The following is a 15,403-nucleotide window of genomic DNA, read 5'->3' on the forward strand; positions in this document are numbered from 1 at the left end:
CTGTCTTGATTTGGTACTAGGAGAAAAAGATGAACGCTAATTACTAACCTGTTTATCGTTTAAAAAAGAAGAATAAGTGCTATTATTTTGCTGTCTTTTTTTACTTTTATTTATTGTTTTATTTCCTTCTTGAAAACTGTTATTGCAGAAATTTCACTAATTGCTTGTATCTCATTTTTATTATGATAATTTTGTTGGGTTACCTCATAAGGATTCTTTATGAGCAAGGGTCTTGTGTTCAGCATTCATTCATGAAAGATAATTCCTGCCTAAAAGAGCAGGTCATGAGTTGCAATGGGCAATGTTGTTATTGGTGAACCTCCTGAGATCACTAATTCATACTGAATTAGCTCAGTTCATATGGCTGGTATGAATAACTGAATTCATATCACTAATGACAGTAACAGGTAAAATATATGTTCATGTTTTAAAAAGAAATTTAAAAATTTATATGTAAAACTCAACAAAAAAAAAAAGCAGCCTCTCAAATACCAAATGAAAATACTTATATGGGAATATATTTGCCACACAAATGGGTTATTGGTGAGTCTGGAATTTTTGTTCCACAGCAGTCCCTAGAGTGCTCTTGCTTTGTGTATCAAATGCTCTTTCTGTATGCACTGGTGGAACTGGGAAGCAACATAAAATAACTAAATTCCATCACTTACTCTGTCCTGAAAGTTTATTAAGCCAATTTGAGTGATGCGTTAAAAAAATAATTAATAGTAACTTTTAATGGGTTATATTTTGCAAAATTTAAAACTAAATCTTCACTGAAATTTTGGAACAAGAGAAGTCTAAAGACCATGCGCCTCTGTTCCAAGTCAGCTTCTCCCAGATTCTCTTCCTGAATTTAATATGAAGCCATTCAGGCTTCGTACCTGGCAAAGTCAATAGGCCTATTTAGGGATGAGTCTTTTAAATTTTGAATTGTCTGTTTGGCAATTTGAAGAACTTCATGGATATGCAGGTGGGATATAGGTCTCTCTCATTATTTTGGGGCATCTGGTCTCTCACTGACTCCTGTGGGGATATACTGAAAGAATTTACAATGACTGATAGTTTAATGATGGGACAATAAGTTGGCTTAACAGTTCAAGTATTCATGCAAAAATGTGTGAATTCATATGTAGTTGCTAATTATGTGCAACATAGTGAACAATTAAAGTGTTAATGTTTAAGTTGTTTATACTCTGAAAATCCAATTCTAAAAGAAATCTTTATGCTTATGGTTCTTATGTTGGTGCTGGAACTGACTCATAAAATAGTTGCAAAACAAATATTAATTGTTTTTAGTGAACTTCAGTTGCTAACATGGTAAATAATGCTGTTTGAAACTTAGGCATCTACAGCCATAAAAACTGTCTCTCGTACATAGCTTTTGAATGACATCTTTAGAACTGATTTCCATTCAGTCTTTTAATACTAAATTTCTTCTTGCAGCATGAAGTGACAGTTCTTCAGTAAACTTTGTTGTCTTTTTAAAATCTGTTGTGTTCTACTGTAGGCAAATAATTGCTGTGCCCTGTATATTTATACCTGAAAATAACTTAACTCTAATTCTTATTATTTCAGCCTGGAGTTCTAGGATATTTTGAGTTCAATGCTTCACCTCAACCGCCTGGTTATTTAACATTTTTCACATCAGCATTACATTCATTAAAGAAAGGTAAAAGCTTCATTTTCGTAATTTAAGGCATCTGTGAATTAGTTATTTATATGGGCTTTAGTAGTTTTTTGCAATATTTTGTACCTTGGGAATTAATCCCTTTTGAGTGTTTCTTGATGTTGATCTAATTATGAGACTGTCTTTTATTACAGTGCGAGGATTGCTTACATAAAAAGCTTACTATGTGATCGGACATCATGGAATAAAGTATATGACAGGCTGCTATTCAAGGATACATTAAGATAGTTTCCTCAAAAACCTAAATGTGTAGCTGCAACCCATATAGAGCCATAATCAGACTAGCACTTATTTAAGTTAAATCCAAGCGTGTTTGTCTTGTGCAACATTTGAAATGTCAGGTTCAGAGGCATTAGGATGAACTCGACTTTGTCAATACTTAGTAATTTAATTCAACAAAGTGCTTTCCTGGATGGAGTTACAGAGCTGGTACAGGGTAGCATGATGAGAAGGGCTTTCTCCCTCTTTTGTTTCGCCTTAATAATCTAAAATACAAAATCTCTTGCATTTAAATATGCAAACTTTGTATATGATTAATACTGGGTTTTGGGGTCATAAATTCTGGACAGGACTTTCTTAAAAGTTAAGATTAGCACATTTTATGGATATTTCTTCCTGTCAGCAAATGAAGGAAGCTGATACCATTATTCTGATTTTTACTGTGCCACTGACTTGGTATATGACATAGACCCTGTTCTCCTATATTTTGTTCTGTAATTTCCCCTTTATATTTTGGGATAGTTCTTTGCAACATAAACATGAGAAGCATTCTATCCTTGTGTGTACATATTTATCAATATAGAAACATTATAATACATATTTACATAATATATATTTACTGTAAATGTACATCATCTAAACAGTCAATGTTCATAGCTTTTTCTTATATGTGTATCTCATCTTGGCTTTTGAGATGCCATAACATGTAGCAAGGTGCAGCTATGATACCAGATTCTATGTTTAATAAGTAAATCAAGACATTGGACAATTCAGGTTAACATTCTGTATACCTTGAGTGCAGAAGAGGAACATGTCTGTTCTTGTTGCCTGCTTCTGTCATCTTTCTTCTACCTTGCTTAATCACCAATATTGGCAGTTGCTATTCAGTAAGATTTCGGTGTCTTTATACAGCAATGTTCTGTGGTTTGGTTTGAAGGTGTTCTTCTAAGGCTTTCAGGAGAGAAGTTCGGTGTGTATAATTGTATTTAAAAACTGAAAATTTGCCCTTTCAGATTACCTTGGAACAATACGCTTTGGAGTGATCACAGATAAACATGTTGCAGAGGAGATCTCCTTGGTGCATTCAGGCAGCGTGTATTTGCACAGACATGTCAACACATCTCTTGTGAGTATTGTATTTATGTTGTAGTGATGCTGAAACAGTACATGGAGATTGAAGTTCTGTCATAGTAGACTGTGAATAAGTGTTTCACGGAGCTTTATGATACAGGATGTTTAAGAATGATATTTTTATACAGTAATACACATTTTCATTCTATCAGTCAGCAGCTGTTCTAAACAGTAGATAAGACCCAAGTTGATCATCTCTATCAAAACAAAATCCCCAAAACCCAAACACCTCAGAAATGACTACACAAAGACTTTTTCCTAAAGTTTCTACCTCTTTCAGTGGGTCAGAATTAGAAGGCTACTTGAATGGACAAAGAGATTTTGTGGAGAGATAGTAGGAATAGTGACAACTTGCATTTTGGTTTAAAGGTATGACATTACACTGATTAGAAAAATCATGCAAATTAATTTAATTGAAAATTCATAGTAATTCTTAATCCACGTGCCTTGTTTTTGGAAGACTAAGACTGAAAATACTAACTTTCAGATTTGCTATTTGGCATAGAGACCTTACGTATCCACAGTGCTACCACGAGTGGAAACTCTGTGAAGATAAATATTGTAACATGTATTTTATTCAATTGAGACTAGGAAAAATGTGGATTTTTTTCAGGTTAAATTACTGGTGAATACATAAAACAACTTTTGTCTGTGCAAATGATTTAAGATAAACTTGCCTTAATTTTCTAAAGTGACCCTAGAAGCTGTGAGCGCTTTTTATTATGCATTTGTTTTCCCTGCATTCAGTATTAAGAAATACCAGTTTTAAATGCAATGTTGATGTTGGGGTCTTAAAAGACTAATTTAGAATGAGTTAATATGGTGAATGAGTAGTGGGAAAAAGTGTTCTAATATGCCATAAATCAAGATACGTGATGACACCAACTTAGAGACTGAGCTCTTTCACTTGCAAAGAAAATTCATACTAGTGAGAAAAATAAAGATTATAAAGATGTAGTAAAAGAAAGAGGAGCTTCCCTGGTAGAACACTTTTTGCCTGAAAGGTTGTGTGTATTACTATGATTTGATGAGGATTTGGAAAGATTTCCCAAAGAGAAAGGGTATATGACACACTGAAGCTCGCTGAATAGTGTCATTAGAAAGAGAGTTTTAGGCGTTACAGGAACAAAGCATGCCATATTTGAGAACTGCATTCGTTACTAAACCAAGTGAGGACAAGTAATTATTTTTTCCCCCCTTCAAGATCTATCCAAATGACATCATGAACTATACTGCTGAGAACATTTGCAAGTGGGCTCTAGAAAATCGAGAGACGCTCATACGCTGGCTGAGACCACATGGTGGAAAAAGCCTTCTTCTAAACAATGAGCTGAAGAAAGGACCAGCACTTCTTATATTTATACCTTACAATCCCTTAGCAGAAATTCATCCTCTTTTAGATGAAGTAAGTGAAATAATTATTTTTTTGCTTCAAAAATACTAGAGCTCGAGAACTCTAGTCAGGGTTCTGAGCTTAATTGTGACAGATATCTCATTTTATTTCACTGTTCCAAGTATTCAGTCTTGTTTAAAAACATTTTTTTTCTCAAGCCATATTATCATAACTCCCTTACGCTGGTTTGCATCCCACACATGCCTTTATCTCATGTCAACAGTTGTTTAGAACAAGCACCTAACTCTTTTCCTTGACTTCCTTCTTTTTGTGGCGAGTGCTGTGTGAGAGATGCAGATCTTTGGTTGTCTGTTCCAGCTGACTAAGCTCAAACGGAAAAGCAAGAATGAATTGAGTATTGCAGGACTTGTGTTTTGTCCACGTCATTCTATTTCTCCTCTCCTTCCGTGTTTCCAGAGGTGGTTACACAAGGAAGAATGGACCTTTTATTAAACCAGACAGTCGCCTTCCAGTTTTCTCTTTCTCTGCTGTTATTTCCATTTCTGAACTGCCTAGGACAAGAGTTTGTATAGCTGTGAAGTAAACGAGATAGGGAAACTAACTTGGCTGAAAAATAATTTTTTTTTCCCCTGGGCTATTTTTTAGCTGGAACCCATTGTCCCATTTAGTATATCACACAGCTGCACATCACAGTGGTGATCGCATAGCACTAAGGACAGTGTGGAACAAGAACCAAGCATCTGTGGAAGATGAAAAGCAGGGCTAAGTTTTGGTGGCAATGCTGACTTACATACATGGCATCTATCTCCTGGAATGTGTGGTTTCCACAAGGAGGCCTAATTAATATTGCAGTGTCTGAAGCAATGAGGAAAAAAATGAAGATAACTTAGGATACAATGTTTAGCCAATCTAGAAATAGACAAAATAAAAGCTATAGTGCTACAAGATAGGGTTGGGGAAATCTTTGTGGAAAGACTGGAAAAGAACTGCGATTATTCTTGTACTAACCTGTCTTATTTTTGGCAGACTTAATGTAGTGATGCTTGTCACAGATTAAACGTTTTAGTAACAGATACCACTTATTTAGGTCAAATCAGTGCAACATAAGACGTTCCGTTTCAGATTTCATTCTGCTAAATAACAGTATTTATCTATATCAAAATGTGAAATGAGATACAAAATAGTCCAGCTGATGTGGTATAGCTTTGCTTTGATAGAGAGATATTATGCAACTTGTTTACTATAGGAAGAGATGTTTACTTCAGCTGTCCTGTGGGTTTCATCAAGCAATGAAACCACTTGACTGTACACCAGTTGCAAAGAACAAGGCTGTCAAGTTTTATGTTGAAAGCTGTCAGAGCAAATTTTTTTTTCTGATAGTAGCTCGCTGAAATGAGATTTCGTATCACAAATCTGGTTTTCTGTTCATAATTACTTCTCGTATTTCTCTATGTAGGTAGTCAAAATCTTCAGGCTAGATTATACTATGAGGGGTGAAGTTTCTTTTAAGGATTTAATTGAGCGTTTTCAGGATGAAAACATCTAAGAACAAATTCTTAAAGACTGTAACAAACTTTTGCTATAGACCACATCTTAATATTGATGGTCCTGTGACACAGCACCCCTCCTAGATGTGATGATTCAACATCCCTTTGATAATTATAATGATTCCTATCAAAGCGTTCTTCTGTAAGCAATGTGCGTATGTTCTGTATTTTGGTTATGTTTAATGTGATAGATGAGGATGAAGGGAAACTTCCTCTTTCATTTTCCTTTCTTATATGTTCTGTTATTTATCTCCTAGAAAGGGAATTCCTTCTATGGTCCATACAAATGCCATTTTTGCTGCATGTTTCCCCTTGGTTATGAAAAACAAAATGGTGATGCAGCACAGGAATGTTTGCACTGAGAGGCAGGCTTTTTTCTTCTTTTCCTTTTTTCTTTCTTCTCCCAGTAAGTCACGTGTTACTATATGCAAAGTACACCTGCAGTATTACAACTATATGCCCATGGCTGGGAGAATACTAACATTGCTTCAACGCTGTTAGTGATTGCTACAAAATTTGTGCACCACCTATACGAAGAAAAATCTCTATTTGCTTTTCATATGGGAATGCTTTAATTTATTTTCTCCTCGTATTGGAAAATAAGGGAAATTCAGGAACCTGTACTGATTAATGCTTCACATAGTGGGATTTAACCTTAAAATGTAGTGTTATTGCACTGTGATAAATACAATGCAAAGAAGACCTTGAGATCAGTGTAGCGGACTGAAAAAAATTTTAAAGTGGCTTTTTGTTGTTCTGTACATGTAATTCTTACATGCTGAAATATCTGAAAATTTAACTTTGTTATCACGTCACAGCCTCCTATAATTTTTTTGTTAGAAAGAAGAATAGTCAACTTCATGTTTCTGAAATTCCAGCTCTAATTGCATACACTTCGTTAAACCTGCAACAAATAACTGCATTTGAGTGAACTATGTACAATTAATCCTGCTTTTGTTCTCTTTTTTTTTTTCTCCCCCACCCCGTAGATTACCAAAGTGGCCTTGGAATACCACAACTGTAATAAAAGCCAGGCAGCTGAGCCAGATCTTCAACACTTAGGAGACACTGATTCACCAGCTTTTGATTCCTCTGTACCAGATGCACATATGAAATTACCAGAAACATTTTCAATAACCAAGTACCCATGCTGTAACACAGTGGTGCTTCCACAGTGGCATTCAATATCCAGAACTCACAATGTCTGTGAGCTTTGCATTAACCAGACACTTGGTGTCAAACCAAATAAAGTCCATGTGCCACACTGTAACTTTTTAGAGATAGAAGCAGCTTTGGACTCTTTCTACCTCCAGGAACATACCTTTTTTCAAGTTATATCAAATACCATAGAATGCAGCAATTTCTTAAGTTTCTATAGTCCCTTTAGCTATTACACTGCATGTTGCAGGACAGTAAACAGGCATTTTTTAAGTTTCATTAGTTCTGAGAAGACCATCTTTCAGACCCCCAAAGTAGCATTTTCTTCCCATGGGAAGAAAGATAACACCCAACATTCTATTCCTCACATTGAGGATAGGAATTGTTTTATTCCTAACCTTCATATTAGTGGCATTAACATTACTGGTCTGAGCTGCAGGACCAACAAAACCTTGAATCTCTATCTACTGGATTCAAATCTTTTTTGGATATATGCAGAGAGACTAGGAGCATCAAGATCTACTCATCTTAAGGAATTTGCTGCCATTGTTGATCTGAAAGAAGAAGTGCACTATGTCCTGGATCAAAATCAGTCACTTGTTGGATCTGCCCTGGGTATGGTATCCACTATACAAATGCTTTAAATAAGAAAATTAAGTTTGCAAGTAAGCTTATGAATTGCAAACTTAATGCCATTTTGAAAAGTCAGCATTGTGAATCGTAATTTATTCTATTCTAATTTATTTAGTAGTTAACCAAGCAGTAGAATTGTGTTCTAGATGATGTAAGAACTAAGTTTCATATACCAAAAGTAATTCACTTTAAAAGAAGTGAACCTCAAAATGTGTGATGCTTGACTGCCTGATGCATTGAAGGAATTGGTAAAATCTAAACTAATTTGCTTGGGGGGGGGGGAAATTACTATGCATCTAGCACATTTGATATTACAGAAGACATTTGTATATTAATGGTGGTATTGGTGTTTGCTCAGCTGTTCTGTGTACTAAAATATCCCAGAATTTCAGGAGATGCTGCCCACTTACCAGCAGAGACTAGCCCTTCCTCCTGTCCTCTGAAACCAACTTATAAATTGTTTTAAATTTATTTTGTAAAGTGTGTGTGTTTTCAAGGTAGAGCTCTGAAGAGGTTTTGGCCAAATCTGTCAATACTTTTATTTCCTGGCTGAATTGGAGGAGTAAAAAAAAAAAAAAAACCAAACCCAAAAATTACCAACCCAACAATTGCAGTTCTGATTTATTTGCAAGTTATTGAATAAGACACAACATGCCTAACCACATGCATTTACCTATCATGATGATGTGCAAAACTGAGTCCACCTTCAGAAAATGCAGGGTTTTTTAATGTTAGCACTGACGTAAACATGGAAGTAAATTCAGGTGAACATAGTATTAAAATAAATTGTTCAAGAAGGTGTATCAGTGTAATTCTTAGAGCATTAATTACATTTGCATTTTGCCATAAATCTGTAAGTACAAAAGTATACACAACATAGAACAAATAGCCATGTTCTTATTAAGGATCCCATCCAGCCCTGTATTCTGTCTCTGTCCCAGCCCCCCAGAAGAACACTCTGGAAAAACAAACAAAAACCCCAGTGACCATAAAAGGATGTTTAGAAAAAATTAAGATCAGATTGAGGAGATACAAATTTCCTTCCCCTTTCTGCTCCCAGTACTTTCTGTCTCAAACTGTTTTCAGGTCACAGGATTTCCTGAGCATGATGAGGGTTTCTCTGCTGAGTAACACTCAGTATATTTCTATTCCAAGTCGTTTGAACTTCCGGCAAATTTTAGTTTCCACGTATTTTGTCAACAAGTCACTGTGATTTATGTTTGGTTTTTGTGGGTTTTTTAAAGTTTTATTTTACTTCTTAAGCATCTTAACTTTTGATGTTTTAAAATAACGAAACAGATTTGTATTTAATACCTTTAACAGATTTTAGTTTATACAGATGGTTTCTAAAAATTCAGGAGTATGTCTCTTAATTAGCCTCCTCCTTTCAGTTATTACTTAATCATGCATAGATATCCCAGATCTGGAGATCTAGAAGGAAAAAACCTGGTTTAGTCTGGTGTGACAATTTAATGAAATGATGAATAGTAAATATAAAATTAAATATACTGCTGTTTGCATTTCAGCAATAAACTTGATGATCTGGTATTTTGTATGTATGTACAAAAGTGCCGGTTTTACTTGGGCCTATTTTTGGACTGGAAATACCAGCACAAGATATTTCTATTTGATCAAATAATTATTTTTAATGTGTTTGATATTATCTCTTCTGTCTTAATTATTGAATACTCTTATTTTATAATGCATAGAATAATATTTCTCTGTCTAAATTGAAAAGAAGGATACAGTCGATATCTTGCCGCAATTTAGAGAACATGGTCCAGGCTCAGAGTAGTGTAGCTGAAGGTAGTTGAGGGCTTTAGAGCTTGTTTTAAATTTTTACCAGTGGCCAACTGCTTGTTAAATATCTTAAAACTAAGGAGAAAGTTGAATGAAGAGGAAGGTGGTCACTGGTAAACAAAAGGTGGCTGGTCATATTGGCATGGGAATAGCAGAGTCTTTAAAGGTCTAAAGCAAAAGGAGAATTACAGGGAAAGTAATTAAAAATGAAAATAATAAATGTGGAATTAAGTGGAGCCTTCAAGATAAGGGCCAAATACTTCAATCCTATCTAGAAAGTGAAAAATGGTGAGAGGATTTATGATTTACCGGGTGTGTGGTTAGATTACGAGGGTAGAATTGAATAGGGGTAGAAGCAAGATTAGAGAGTAGTGTGGCAAGTGAAAAGAAGACTCTAGTGAGCAAAGCAAAAAAACTGTGAAATTCTGTCTTGTTTTCACATCAGTGGTGGTTACTCCAGAGTTGATACCAAACTGTCAAAAATTAATGATGTGAAACCAGGTTTGAATTTGTATTTTCTCTGTAAGTTCTTCTGAATTCCAAAGTAAAAATTGCCAAAATCACATATTTGTGAAACTGAAATAACTTTGTTATGTATCAATTTCATTTCAGAGAACTTCATAAAAAATTTCAGTATTCTCTACAGTCCCTTGAAAAGGCATCTTGTTGATGACCCTTCAGTCCATTTTCATGAACAGCGTGTAATCACTGAAGTGACTACTAATACCTTTCATGATACCGTGTTTTTGAGTGAAAAGGTATACATCATTACTGAAAAAGTTTCTTGCAAATAATTGCTCAGACTTTTGAGGAGGGGGTCTTAGCCTTTTTTTACATTGATATGCTTTCTTATTTGTAACATAAAATATGTTATTTTGTAACAATTCAGAAGTATTTTTTTTTTTTTTAAAAAAGGCAATTTGGAATAGTGGGATCTTAAGTAAATCTGCAAAAGATCTTCTTCTGGTGTTAAAATAATCAAAAAGTCAGTGCAACTGATTCCCTGACAGGTTTCTGTCACAGTTCAAGGTTTGTTGGGGTTTTGGGGATTGTTTGGGGTTTTTTTTGTGGGGGAGGAGGTGTGGGGTTTTTCCTGTGTTTTGAAATATAGATTTTTTTTTTTTTTAATTTAAAAAAAAAGGTGTCCTTGACTTGATTTTTTTTCTTTTTCCTTTCTTCCACTGTAGCAGGAGCACATGCTAAATACATAAGGTTTGAGGTAACATTGAAGAATATTCTGATTCCTGTGTCTCATACCTCAAAGGAAATAAACATACCACAACTTTTTTTCTATATATTACTTTTTTTTTTAAACTTGGTTTAAAAAAAGTTTAAAATTATTGCAAAGTAGGCATAATAGGAAAAAAAAATAATTAGAAGGTTTTAAACCTAAGGCATTATTTGAAAGCACATGGCAAAAACCCCAAAACTCTCACAGGTGAAAGCTTTCGAATTGCATGCCATGAAATTGCTTTACATAAGATGTTATTCTGAACAGTAGTTAAATTACTTTGATATCTTAAAAATCTGATAGTAAGGATTAATATCTATTGTCTTTCAGGTTTGCAGTGAATGTACACATCTCCAGTAATTGGTTTCCAGCAGCCTTAACTCCTGTTATGCTGGTTAGAGGCAAAAAGCCTCTAGACATAATTTTCCACCCCCCTGACAGTATAAAATATACAGTCACTGTCTAAAGTTTGGTGCTTTTTCAATTAAGAGGAATGATCCGAAACCAAATGATCTAAATAATCCTCTTCATTTTGTCGTCTTCTATATGGAAAGAGAATTCCCCAAGAGTTTTTGTGTGTTAACTCAGTAGACAGAGGGTGTCAGTAAATAACTTAGATTAAAGTTTATTAACATTGGGATATAGTTTCCTTTCATGTTTTAAGGGTTCCAGGTTTTAGATGTTGTGAAGACTAGTCCTCCTTTTCTGCAGATTAACTACAATAGATAATCAAACTCTTCTCCATTTCATTTTCCAGAATGTCTTGCTGCTCTATTATGCACAGTGGTGTGGATTCTGTGCTTCTCTTAATCACGTCTTTATTCAACTTGCTCGGCTTTTGCCTCCAGATAATTTCACTGTGGCAAGGTAAAAAAGATTCTGATTTAATCTCTCTAGAATAATTTAAGTTCATGGAGGTCATCAGCCTAGAAAATAATTACTTTTTTTCGCTCTACAATCTTGCAATAGTAGATGTGAATGTCATCTGCTTCATTTCTCTTTGAATGCATTATTTTGTTTTCCTCTGTATAAATTTGGTGGTTTTCAATCTCACTGCAGTAGTTACACAGTTTAATTAAAATGAATTTTTAAACAGTGCAATTAATCTTGAAGCTTCCTAATTTCAGGAAGTGAATCAATAAAACGGCAGCAGAAAATTTTTACCCCCCTCTGATAATATGTAGCAGATAATTACATCCTGTAGTACTGTGTTTGAGATAGGCAAAATACACATTGTGGGTTAACCCTTGTGGACAGCTAAGCACCACACAGCTGCTCGCTCGCTTCCCCCCCTCCATCCCCAATGGGACGGGGGAAGAGGAAAGGAAGAATAAAACCAAGAAAACTTGGAGGTCAAGATAAAACAAAACAAAATTGTTTAATAATTCAAGGATAAGTGGAAGGAGAGAGAAAAAAGCAAAACAAGTGATGCAAAGGCAGTCACTCACCACCTTCTGTGGGTAGACGGATGCCCCAGACCGTTCCCAAGTAAAAGATGGCTAACCCCCCTAAAACACCCTCTTTTCCCTCTTATTGCTGAGCATGATGTTAGATGGTATGGAATAGCTCTTTGGTTAGTTCAGGTCATCTGCCTGGTTATGTCCCCACCCCCCAGTGTATCCAGTGTGGGGGCAGAGTGAGAAACAGAGAAGGCCTTGATGCTGTGGAAGGGCTGTTCAGCAATAACCAAAGCACTCCTATGTTATCAATGCTATTTTCATCACAAATCTAAAACATAGCACCATACAAGCTACTATAAAGAAAATTCTATCCCAGCCAAAACCAGTTTATATATATATTTTTTTATATATATATATATATGCATGTGTATACTATATATTTATAACAAAGACATGGTTTTGTTTGGTGTTTCCAGGGTTTTTAATGTTTCAGTGCAACCCAAACATTCTTGTTCATGTATTTGGTAATACATCAATACTTAAAACATCTGCTCTGATTGCATCCTTGTTTCATTCTGACTGAACTTAAGGCAGGAGGCAGCATGAGATGTACAGGAAAAAAATTCAGTTAAAAATCTGGAGTTATCACCTGTTTATAATTGTGGCTTTATTCCCACAGATGTAATGCTACTTTCAAATCTACACCCATTCTCTTTCCTGACTTTGAAGTTCTCTCATTTGCTCCGTTATTTTTATTGAAGTATTACCGATGTGATCACGTATGTTTTTTTCTATAATAAAAGTGTTGTAATTAATAAGAATTTTATTTGTAATCAAAGAAAACGTAAAAATGCAGAGAAAAACATAACAAGCAATTGAATGAGTTTTTCAGTCACAAAATCTTGTGTTCCTTTCTATGGACAGCTTTAGAAAAAAATGTGCCGTTAAGAATGTGCTTGTCCTTGGAAGACACAATTTAATCCCAAAACTACTTGAGGGGAAAATATTCTTAGAGCTGTACTTGAGGAACAAATTAATGAATAGAAAAAACTTCAGTCTCACATTGAAAGTGTGAGGCAGGCTGGTTGTTTCAGAGAAGGAAGGTGTGTACATAATGAGTGTGCGATTTAATTGCTGAGTGAGAGCAGTTGGAATACTGTACGTATTTTTCTAGCAAAAAACCCCCCATAGATATTTGTTAAACTGAGATTCATCATCTTGAATATTGGTAATTAATTCTGCTTACTCATATGCACAACATATTTTTGACATGACACATTTAGATTTACTTTCACAGATACTTGCATTTCCTTCTTCCCAATTCCTCAAATGGCGTTTTACAAGAAAAAACAGATTGTTCATCTGCCTGTTCTCTTCATCAGTGTGTCTTTTCTTAACAGAATTGATACCACTCGAAACGACCTTCCATGGGAATTTATGACAGACCATCTCCCAACCATTTTATTTTTTCCTCATCAGAGGTAATGTAATGGTTACATGTCTTAGTAGAGAAAAAAGACAAACAGTAATTCATTTCCATGTATGCATTCTTACTTTATGCATATTCTAATTTTAAAAACCCAACAACAACAAAACAACAAAAAAAAACCCCAACAGACATGGATAGCTGATGGTATGCCGATAGTGAATGTTCTGTCCAAAGGTCATTATTTAATTGTTTGTAACTCTTTATGAACAGCAGCATTACTAACCTTATTCTTCGGTAATTTTCCTTATTATTTGGTTGTATTTAAAATTATTATTTTGCAATGGCCCAAATAAATTAATGAGTGACTACAGGAGGGGAAAAAGGGGGAGAAATTATGTAGATGGTGGCGCAATGTAGATCTAGTGCAGCTTGTATCTAATCGCTTCCAATTGGATAAACTAAGAGACATCTCAAAGAATATTATAATGGATTCTTGCAGTAAAATGCAAGGATTTGCTTGCTATGTTTTTAATGAAGAAAAATTAAAAAATAAGCACAGATGAAGAGTAAGTAATCCACCCCAAGCTTAGTCTTAAGAGGAAAAAAACTTAACAATCCTGACATTACAGAGGGAGAGGAGGTAGACTGTTATGTGGGTTTAAAGTAAAACAATTGTCTTAACAAAAAAAAAAAAAAAGGCAATCTGAGTACTAAAGGAGGGCTTATGCATCCTTTGGAAATATTACAGTGGTCGTAATCTGTGTATTCTTATTTCTCCCTCACTCCTCTGTTGTAGAACGAATATAACGTAATCAGAGGGACTTTGGGGTGTGCGTTGCTCAAACTGAAGTTCTTTCAGGTTGTGTTTCTCTCACTGTTCTGATGTTTGGTTTTTAGGGGGAATTTATGTGTGTCTAGCTGTACCTGTATTGTGGATATCAGATTCTTTGGCAATCTGCATAAACTATGGAAGTATTTCATCAGCTAAGAACTAGTCTAACAGCGGCAAAGAGAATGACTTGAAATACTTTTGGCCTTTATAAGCTCTCTAAAGGAGATGATAATATCGAAAGCAAAGTCTCTGAATTTACATAGTGTAGGAATGGCATTATACATAGAGATAGCTCATATCTTGTCCAGATTTAATGAAAATAAGGGTTAAATTTTCCTCTGTTTTGTATTTCATTTATATGTCAGCTATGTTCCCTTTTGTTTTGGAAGAAGTTTAATATTAAAAGAAATTTCAATGTATAAAATGTACGCTAAATAAGTGGTGTTTTCATTCCTGATAAAATCAGAATATAGAATTATTTTCTTTCTCCTGTTTTTGTGGTATCATTAGTCTTGTTTGGTGACATCATTATGTTGCCATAAAAGAATATGAAGCAAAAAAACCCATTATGAATGTTATGATAAAGTAGAAAGAGAATATGGGATGGAGTGAAAAAAAGTATTTGAAGAAGGAGAAGTATGACACAGTAAGAAAATGAACTTAAAATGAAAACATTATCAAAATCATTTGGAAATTGTATAAAAGTTTTATTGGAAGATTGTCATGTTGCATGGCTAGAAAAACTGGAAAACCTATTACAAGTACTTCAGGGGTTTTATTGAGCTGTTGTACTGCAATGTTTCTTAAACATAAGATTTTAACAAAAAATTTTATATATTTTTTTTTAAACTATGAATATTTCAAATGGTGTGATAGTGTCTTCAAGTGAAAGCCATGCTTGAAAGTAAAGTTATTTCGTGTAAGAATTTCCTGTGTAAACTAACACTGTGGTTATTGAAATACCTTTTTTCTTTCTTAAAAC

The 15,403-nt window shown here is 34.6% G+C and overlaps 1 protein-coding gene across 6 annotated transcripts in view; it reads left to right on the forward strand.

Annotated features, from left to right (window-relative positions):
- TXNDC11 (thioredoxin domain containing 11) overlaps positions 1 to 15,403 on the forward strand; it is a 34,971-nt gene that overhangs the window by 13,787 nt on the left and 5,781 nt on the right. For all 6 annotated transcript variants that reach the window (XM_052773454.1, XM_052773450.1, XM_052773449.1 and 3 more), the window contains 7 exons: positions 1,576 to 1,669; positions 2,920 to 3,032; positions 4,242 to 4,442; positions 6,928 to 7,711; positions 10,142 to 10,287; positions 11,518 to 11,627; positions 13,561 to 13,641. In XM_052773454.1, the coding sequence (XP_052629414.1) occupies positions 1,576 to 1,669; positions 2,920 to 3,032; positions 4,242 to 4,442; positions 6,928 to 7,711; positions 10,142 to 10,287; positions 11,518 to 11,627; positions 13,561 to 13,641 (1,529 nt within the window). The remainder of the gene's footprint in view (positions 1 to 1,575; positions 1,670 to 2,919; positions 3,033 to 4,241; positions 4,443 to 6,927; positions 7,712 to 10,141; positions 10,288 to 11,517; positions 11,628 to 13,560; positions 13,642 to 15,403) is intronic.

This window comes from Harpia harpyja, chromosome 21 (genome assembly GCF_026419915.1).
Source record: "Harpia harpyja isolate bHarHar1 chromosome 21, bHarHar1 primary haplotype, whole genome shotgun sequence".
In the NCBI taxonomy this organism is placed as follows: Eukaryota; Metazoa; Chordata; class Aves; order Accipitriformes; family Accipitridae; genus Harpia; species Harpia harpyja.